This window comes from Penaeus japonicus, unplaced genomic scaffold (genome assembly GCF_977035675.1).
Source record: "Penaeus japonicus unplaced genomic scaffold, GWHDUDI00000001_assembly GWHDUDI00000027, whole genome shotgun sequence".
NCBI classification, from domain to species: Eukaryota; Metazoa; Arthropoda; class Malacostraca; order Decapoda; family Penaeidae; genus Penaeus; species Penaeus japonicus.
The window spans coordinates 31,681,746-31,691,745 of NW_028234429.1; the positions used below are offsets into that span (position 1 = coordinate 31,681,746).

The 10,000-nt window shown below is 40.0% G+C and overlaps 1 protein-coding gene across 1 annotated transcript in view; it reads left to right on the forward strand.

The window, feature by feature from the left end:
- The window catches only part of LOC122248984 (opioid-binding protein/cell adhesion molecule), a gene marked incomplete in the record, with an annotated part of 56,830 nt that overhangs the window by 40,184 nt on the left and 6,646 nt on the right, over positions 1–10,000 (forward strand). The window contains 2 exon segments of the mRNA XM_086552875.1: positions 6,996–7,130; positions 8,285–8,418. Of these exon segments, the coding sequence (XP_086409001.1) occupies positions 6,996–7,130; positions 8,285–8,418 (269 nt within the window).

Below are 10,000 nucleotides of genomic sequence, written 5' to 3' on the forward strand. Positions count from 1 at the left end.
GAAGAGAGACCTACGGGTGTCAGGTGAGTGCCGAGGGAAAGAAAGGGCGAGTGTGAGAGAGCGAGAGAAAGAGAGGGCGAGAGGAGAGACCTACGAGTGTCAGGTGAGTGCCGAGGGGGAGACTGAGGGCGGGTGGGAGAGTGTGAGAGAAAGAGAGGGCGAGAGGAGAGACCTACGGGTGTCAGGTGAGTGCCGAGGGGGAGACTGAGAGCGGGTGGGAGAGAGAGAGAGAAAAAGAGAGCGAGAAGAGAGACCTACGGGTGTCAGGTGAGTGCCGAGGGAAAGAAAGGGCGAGTGTGAGAGAGCGAGAGAAAGAGAGGGCGAGAGGAGAGACCTACGAGTGTCAGGTGAGTGCCGAGGGGGAGACTGAGGGCGGGTGGGAGAGTGTGAGAGAAAGAGAGGGCGAGAGGAGAGACCTACGGGTGTCAGGGGAGTGCCGAGGGGGAGACTAAGGGCGGGTGGGAGAGTGAGAGAAAGAGAGGGCGAGAGGAGAGACCTACGAGTGTCAGGTGAGTGCCGAGGGGGAGACTGAGGGCGGGTGGGAGAGTGTGAGAGAAAGAGAGGGCGAGAGGAGAGACCTACGGGTGTCAGGGGAGTGCCGAGGGGGAGACTGAGGGCGGGTGGGAGAGTGAGAGAAAGAGAGGGCGAGAGGAGAGACCTACGAGTGTCAGGTGAGTGCCGAGGGGGAGACTGAGGGCGGGTGGGAGAGTGTGAGAGAGAAAGAGAGCGAGAAGAGAGACCTACGAATGTCAGGTGAGTGCCGAGGGAAAGAAAGGGCGAGTGTGAGAGAACGAGAAAAAAATAGAGCGAAAGAGGAAGAGAGCGAGGGGGGAAAAAAGCGAATAGGGAAGAGAACGATAGAAAGATAGAGCGAGGGAGAAACAGAGCGAGAGAAGAAAGCTACAACTCATATGCATAGGGAATAAGGACAACGGCACCTGGTTAGAGGCTCGAGTGTGTGTTGAATTGTGTTTGTTATCAGTCGTGTCTGAAGTGAACCTTACTAATGAAAAAGGCAAGGCTGGACTGTCCAGGAAGACTGCACTCTTGTAAATATTTTCGTAAAGTGAACCTTTGCTGATGGAAAGGTGTAACTGGAATCTTGGATATTGAGTCCTTAATTGAACCTTGCTCATGGGAAGGCAAATCTGAAATCTCGTAAATTGTGTCGTGAAGTGAGACGAGTTAATGGAAAGGTAAATTTGAAATTTTGAAATTTTGCAATTCGTGTCGTAAAGTGAACCTTTGCCAAGACAAAACTGAACTGTTGTAAATCCTGTCGCAAAGTGAACATTGCTAATGAAAAGGCAAAACTGAACAGAATTTCGTAGAGTGTAAATAATACGATTGTATTCATGGGGTTACACTTTCCAAAATAATTATTTCACTTTCCAGGGCTATTCTCCTATTCATACACATTTCAATCCACAATTATTGGTAGTCATAGATATACAAGTAGTGGTGGCAGTGGCATCTGTGATCTAATTGCTGTAGTAGTGTCAAAAGTTATATAACAACAGTAGTAGTAGCAGTAGTAAAGAAACAAAAGAAACAGTAGTTGTAGCAATATCAACACTATTGTTGTTGCATATGTTGTGGGTTTGTAGCAATATAAACGCTATTGTTGTTGTATATGTTGTGGGTTTTGCTAGCCGTTTCTTAACCGGCCGTAACGTGAAATTCCCCAGCCCTTTACACCTGGTCTCCCCAGCAGTCTTCTACCTGCATACAGATAATTCCGTCATGAATTCCTTTGTCTCTATAGCATTTTACATACAATTTTCTGCAATTTGATATGGCAATTACTGGCAGCAGTTACCAGCGACTCATCAAAGCAAGATGAAAATTACAAGAGTATTCTATGTTTCTATAATGACGAAGCCTTTTGAAATTAGCTGTGATTTTCTTTGACTGTCTCTCAAAATGTACAAGAAACATGACACGAAAAAAACATATGCATGAAACACGACCAAAATAACAAAGGAAATACTAAAACCGTGACATTCCGAGACATAATTTCCCTCACTGTATCTGTGTTAGAAATGATGACACTCAAAGCAGAACCTACAATTATCCTATCCACACATATCTTCCTCCTCCTTCTTTCACTGCTTATCCTTAAAAAAAAAAAAAAAAAAAAAAAAAAAGAGAAACTCCTACCTCTCTGATGAATCCAAGAAAACAACATCTGTGTGTCAGATGAGCACCGAGTCCAAGAAGTCCTGTAAGGGGCAACAGAGTGTCATTCACACAGCGCCAACGAGTTTCAGACGAGATCCGAGGACGGACTGCTTGCAAAAGTGAGGAACAGAGGACCTGCGAGTGTGAATTGGACGGGGACGGAAGAAGGCATGGGAGACGAACGTGATACAAGGGGAAAGGGAGAAGAGAGAAGTCCATTGGGAAATATATATATGGAGATGGATTTGGTTCATTAAGAGGGATGATAGAGGAGATGAAGAGTAGATACAGAGAGAGAGAGAGAGAGAGAGGGAGAGAGAGAGAGAGAGAGAGAGAGAGAGAGAGAGAGAGAGAGAGAGAGAGAGAGAGAGAGAGAGAGAGAGAGAGAGAGAGAGAGAGAGAGAGAGAGAGAGAGATTAAGAGAAAGAGCCAGACACGCAGACAGACAGAAGCAGAAATTGCAAACTAAGGAAGGAAGGGATAAGGAACAAAAAAGAAAAAAAGGGAATATAGAGGCTTCCAACCAACTTAATGCCAAGCTCAATAATTTTAAAGGTTCTTAGAAGAACACGTCCCAAGGGAAAACGAAGAGGGGGAGGGGGAAGGAGAGAGAAATGTGGGGGAGGGAGGGTTAATGGGAGAAAAGGAGGAGCACAAAAGGAAAAGGGAGAGAGGAAGGGGGAATAACTAAGGGAAGGCAAAGGGGAAGAAGGATGATCTCAAGGGCTGTAAATATATATGTAGAAAAATGAGTAGGAGATAGAATAGGAGAAACCCGGGAGAGGAGAGACAGGGAAAGGAACAGCAAAGGGGAGCGGAAGACGCTGGAGCAAGGAGAGGAGGAAAGGAGGAGAGGAGGAGGGGAGGAGGAGAGGAGAGGAGCCGGAGAGTGGAGCCTGGGAAGGAAGAAGGGGGATAGGCGGAAGGGGAGGGGGAGTGTCGAAGCTGAGGAGGCAAGAGGTATAAAAAAAAAACACACAAACAAGAAAACTCGCAAGATCTTCCAGACGTGCCTTTTCCAGCGTCTCCTTCGTCCGTCACTTTACCCGTCGCTGGAAAGTGGAAATCGTAGTTTAGAAGAGAGAGAGAGAGAGAGAGAGAGAGAGAGAGAGAGAGAGAGAGAGAGAGAGAGAGAGAGAGAGAGAGAGAGAGAGAGAGAGAGAGAGAGAGAGAGAGAGAGAGAGAGAGAGAGAGAGAGAGAGAGAGAGAGAGAGAGAGAGAGAGAGAGAGAGAGAGAGAGAGGGAGAGAGAGACTGACAGACAGATGGACAGATAAACAAACAGACAGACAGATATACATACATACATACATACATACAGACAAACATACGGACAGATAAACATACAGACAAACAGACTGGTTGACAGACCGAAATGTTCCATACGTCGAAAGATGAATAAAAGAAGAAGAAAAAAGAGAAACATGCAGTTAGGAAAGCAAATGATAGAAACGAGATTCCATGCATGTAGATAAAAAAAAGATAAAGAAGTTCCTTGCATTATCGTTTTGATGAACAGAAAAAGAAGGAGAAGAAGAAGAAAAAGGAGAGAGAGATAAAGAAAAATGAGGAGCTATCATCTTTCCGAGATTGCAATCTTGATATATGAGGCAGTTGCAATTCCCCCCCAACAATGTCGCCCAAATTGGGTTTCGAACTTGCACACAATCCTCTTCCTCCTCTTCCCCCTCCTCCTACTCTTCTTCTTCCTCTAAATCCTCCTTCTCTACCTCCTCCTCCTTCTTTTTCCTCTTCCACCTCCTCCCCCTTCTCCTCCTCCTCCTCTTCCTCCTCCCCCTCCTCCTCCTCCTCCTCCTCCTCCTCCTCCTCCTCCTCCTCCTCCTCCTCCTCCTCCTCCTCCTCCTCCTCCCTCCCTCCCTCCCCCACCTTCTTCATCCGGATTTTATCAACCCTCATCTTTGGTCTCCTAAAGAAAGGAAAATATGTGAGGGTGGGGGCTAGGGGCTAGGGGTGGTGGGGGCTAGGAGGTGGGGGTGGTTAGGGGGGGGCGTAGCTGGACTAGGGGGTAGCTGGGATAGGGGGGAGGGCGCTCCAGAAGAAACGAATCAGGAAAAAGAACTGACAGACAGACAATCAAGGTGTATATATGATTGCTAGGTTTGTTGATATGGTTGACACCTTTGTTATTGTCAATATAAGGATTGTTGATAGTCGTGGTATTGCAATTGTTAATAGCTTGCTAATTTTTCATCATCATAATCATCACAATCAGCAGCATTGTTGCTGTTGTTGAAATTATGATAATACTCATGATTATCATCGTTATCTTTATCATTATTGTTGCCATCTATTATAATAATCATTATTATTATCATCATTGTTGTTTTTACTGTTGATACATGAGGTTTTTATATCAAGATCATTTCTGTTAACATTATTATGACTATGATCATAGAAATGATTGCCATCATTGTTGTAAATTGATGATGGTAATGACAACAACAACAATGAAAATAATGATAATAATAATGACAATGATAGCAAAAGAAAATGATGATAATCATTATAATGATGATAATGATGATGATGAAATATAATAATAATGATGATAAGAGTAGCAATACTAATGATAATGATAATGACAAAGATAAAGATAATGATAATGACAGTAATAGACAGCAACAGAACAATATAAAAGATACAATGATGATGGTGTTGATTATATTAATGGTAATGATGATGATAGTAATAACCATGATGATAACAATGATTATAATGATAATGACAATAGCAATGATAATAATGACAATAATAATGATGATGATGCTAATAATAACTGCAATAAGACAGTGATGATGATAACAAGGATTATAATGATAATGATGATAATTGCAATAACAATAACAACAATAATAATGATAATGATAATAATAATAACAAATTATGATAACAATAATGATAGTGTTCATAATGATAATAATGAAAATAGTAATGTTGATAATGTGATAACAATAACAATAATAACGATAGTGATAATGATACTGATAACAACAATGATAATAATGTTGAAATGATAATGATGATAATCATACATTTAACAATGCTAAGAAGTTAATTATGATATGATAATTATACTCACATCATCAATAACGTACTTATTTTTCTATTTTACTTTAACTATCATAATGCAGTTATCACTAATTCATCAAACTTTTTGTCAATATTGAAATCATAATGGCTATAATCATCATTATTTACTGCGGCAGTTAGCGAAAATAGTTTGAATTTGTTGCGAAAGTTAATGAGTGTTATTATCAAAACCTGCGCCCTTGCAATGCATCATTTAATGTTTTCTTTTGATATCATTATATTGTTTCGATGGATGTAACTGCTGCAGCGTTATTGCAACTGATAATCACATCATTTGTGCATTAATGACCCCTCTTATCAAGCCAGGATATCCTTTGTAAACCACTTGTATAGATGCAGACAGATTTCAGATTTGAAAATGCATCGAAACACGAAATTTAGTCAAAACGAGAGGGAGAAAGAGAGAGAGAGAGAAAGAGAGAGAGAGAGAGAGAGAGAGAGAGAGAGAGAGAGAGAGAGAGAGAGAGAGAGAGAGAGAGAGAGAGAGAGAGAAAGAAAGAGAGAGAGAGAGAGAGAGAGCGAGCGAGCGAGAGAGAAAGAGAAAGAAAGAAAGAAAGAAAAAGAATTGAGAAGATGCAAAAAAAAAATAAAAATAAAAAAAATAAATAAAAAAAGATACAGAACCCCATCTCCATCACTTTATTACGAGTTGTGAAAACGCCCAGTGACACCTGTCTCAGAAAGGTAATTGATGTGGACGGATGATAACACCCTTGAGAAACACACCTTTGCAGATATGACACTTCGATCCATAATGTACTCGGGGCTGAGGTCGCAAGGGGATCACTGTGTGTGTATGAATGCCTGAGGAGTAAATAAAGAAAGATGTACACGTGTATACGAAACTTTGTGTATGTATTGCAGAGGAGATGGCAGGGTGGGTGTTTGTATGGAGGGGGGAGGGGTGTTTGTATGTTTGGAGGTGGTGTTTTGTCTGCGGCTTTGTGTGTAGGTGTGTGTTTGACAGCGTGAATGAATGACTGGGTTGTATTTCCATGCGGACTCATGCATGAATACTGTACATGTCTGTGTTGTTTGTGGAGGTGTAGAAGGTTATTTCAGCGCAGGAGGGTTATGTGTTTGTGTTGGTGTGATTATATGTATCTCTGATCGTGTGTGGATATTTGCGTGAGTGTGTGTGTGTGTTTTGTGTTTGTGTGTGTGTGTGTGTGTGTGTGTGTGTTTTGTGTTTGTGTGTGTGTGTGTGTGTGTGTTTTGTGTTTGTGTGTGTGTGTGTGTGTGTTTTGTGTTTGTGTGTGTGTGTGTGTGTGTTTTGTGTTTGTGTGTGTGTGTGTGTGTGTGTGTGTTTTGTGTTTGTGTGTGTGTGTGTGTGTGTGTGTTTTGTGTTTGTGTGTGTGTGTGTGTGTGTGTGTGTTTTGTGTTTGTGTTTGTGTGTGTGTGTGTGTGTGTGTGTGCAATTACGCCCCCTGGTATGTCATGACAAGCCCACGTTGATAAGAAACCAAACCGGATTTCTAATAATCTCACTTCTTCTCAAAAATACTCTTGTATTTCTTACTTTTTTTATCTGACATATGTCCAATAAACCTACTTCTCCCAATACTGTCTTAATATATACAATAAATAATATATACCATAAACAAAAGATCTAGACGATATATATGTTATTTTCAAATGCATATACTACACGAAGTATACTATGAATGATAATAAAACATTACAATACCCCTTTTTTCTCCACAGATGTACACGGGTACGGGGGTGCTCTCGCAATTCGTCAACCTGCACGTCAACACACCACGTGCTGTCGTGCTTGGGCCTCAAGAGCTGCACGTGCAAGAGGGAGACACTATCACGCTCGTCTGCGTCATACAGCAGGTATAGGTCACGAGAAATGCATGGAATACAGTGCATGAACATGTTGGGGGGAAAATGTGTGGGTGGTTGTGTTTGAATGTGTTCGTTTGTGTGTGTGTGTGTGTGTTTGTGTGTGTGTGATGCAGAAACGCACACACACACACACACACACACACACACACACACACACACACACACACAAACAAACAAACAAACAAACAAAGCACACAAGTAGTACAATCTGCATAGATCTTACAAAAGATTACACGTACATAAGTCTACGCATCCGCTACCCCAAAATCAAATAATGAAATCAAACTCTCAGTCAGATCTCACCATCCTGTTCCAATGTATCCAGTTACTTCTAGCACTGCTTGGGGAACTGACTGACTGACTGACTGACTGACTGACTGACTGGCTGACTGGGAATTTTGCAACATGGAATTCCCTCCCCTTCTGCTAAATACTGAGTGACACGTGTGCTATTGAACTAATGCAATTGCACAGTCCCAACCAGGAAATACTGGAAGAGTAAAACGGATTCTTTATTTGAATATAAAAAGGAGAGGGAGAGAGATATGTATCTCGATGCGTTGGAAAAATGGAATTAAATCACACTTGTTTTGTCATATCAAAAGTGATGGCGGTGATTATATTAATGATTGATGGTGATGATACTGATGATGAGGATGATGAGGAGGATGGTGATGATGATGAGGATGGTGATGATGATGATGATGGTGATGATATTAATTCTGAAGACCGTGATATAAGAATAATATTATAATGATTATGGTAGTAACTGTTATGATAGAAATGACTTGATGATGATAGGGATATTATTAATGATAGTATTAATGATAATAACAGTAACATTAATGATAATGATAACGATGATGGTGATGATTATGATAACAATATCAATGATAATTATAAGAATGATGATAGCAATAGATCATTAGCAATGATAATGATAATGATAAAATAATGGTAATGAGGATAACTATGATAATGATGATAATGATGATAACAATAATGATGATAATAATACCAATAATAACGATAAGAGGAATGAAATAAACCATTAAATCTAACCATTTGCAATAACCAAATACCCAGTAACGCGTTCGTTCAATAACCAACGCGTTCAATAACCAGAACATTTCCTACTCCAGAGCAAACCACCGTTCGTGTTTTGGTACCACGGTGACCAGATGGTGAACTACGATGGCTCAAGAAACAGGTTGAATGTCATAACCCAGGTCGAAGGGTCAAGGACTAATTCACGACTAACTATTACAGACGCCAGGTAAGTCTTCATGCCATGCTGGACCTTTGTCTTGGGTTACTATCTAAGGTCAGAGGGTCAGCTGAGGTTACTCGGGTCATAGAGGGGAGGGGGTTTGGTTGGTAAGGAGGAAGCTTAAGTGATAAGGATCTGGTCAGTGAGGAAGCTTGTGGATGGGGGAGGGGGGGGGGTTAGGTGAGGTCAAACGCGTTTAGGGAAAAGGGTTTTTTTGAGTTATGTCTGTGGTAGTGGCGGGTTCATTGCCTCTGGTTAGTATTGGAATGACTCGAAGAGCTGAGAGGAGACCCGCTCGGTAAGTCTTGTGTGTGTATATGTTTGTTTGTGTGTGTATGTGTGTGTGTGTGTGTGTGTGTGTGTGTGTGTGTATCTGTGTATGTGTGTGTGTGTGTATGTATATATATATATATATATATATATATATATATATATATATATATATATATATAAATATATATATATATATATATATATATATATATATATATACAAATATATATATATATATATATATATATATATATATATATATATATATAAATATATATATACATATACATATACAAATATATATATAAATATATATATATATACAAATATATATACATATATATATACATATACATATATACATATATATATATATATATATATATATATATATATATATATGTATGTATGTATGTATGTATGTATATACACATGAGAGATATTCCCAGCCTCCTGCTGGTCAGCATTTTCGGTCCTTCAGATATTAGTTAGGCAAGTAAGTGCACGGTAGCGTGGTTTGAAAGAGGCAATTATTAATTAAAGTGTGCACGTGCATACAGTATTTTGTTGCAAGTAGATTCGATCACACACAATCGTCAGCATGTTAGGGTTTAATAAAACAGACTTGCCCGTTACTTCATTGTGACAATTTGCCAGTGTAAATAAGCACATGTTAGGAACACAGTATAAGAATATGAATTGTCATTAGTTGGAATATGAATGAATGATTTATAGATAATAATAGAAACTAAAATTAGCTTGGACCTTTTGAGTAAATTTTGTCCTTTTTTTTACATACAAATGAGCCTTGTTTCTAAAGACCTGGTAAACGACAACTATTCATATATCCGTCTGTTTACTAAGATCTAAACACAGGCAACAGTCAATAACAGTATTTCGCTACATAAACAGTTTCAATAAAGGCTACGGTATAACAAGTTCTCGCAACAGGACAAAGAGACGCCATCACACTCGTTCCCAGAACACATTGCGGAATTAGTTCAGGCTCGTAGGACAGTTTGAGACTGCTGGGCGTGCTAGCTGTCAACGGGTGGAAACAGCGTTTTCATTTCTGGTGTATCTCTCTTTCTGACATTTCTATTTTTCCATATTTCTTTTTTCCCCTTTTTTTTCTTTCTTTTTTTCTTCTTCCTTTTTTGCATTTTATGTGTGTTCTTCCAGCATGCAAGGGGCATTCCAAACACGAGCGTGGAGGTTATCCTGTTGTGTGTGGACATTTCTAGAAAATGGAGTATTTATTTACAGGCATTGAATATCATTCATTTGTAAGTCTTTCATAAACTACAAATGCATC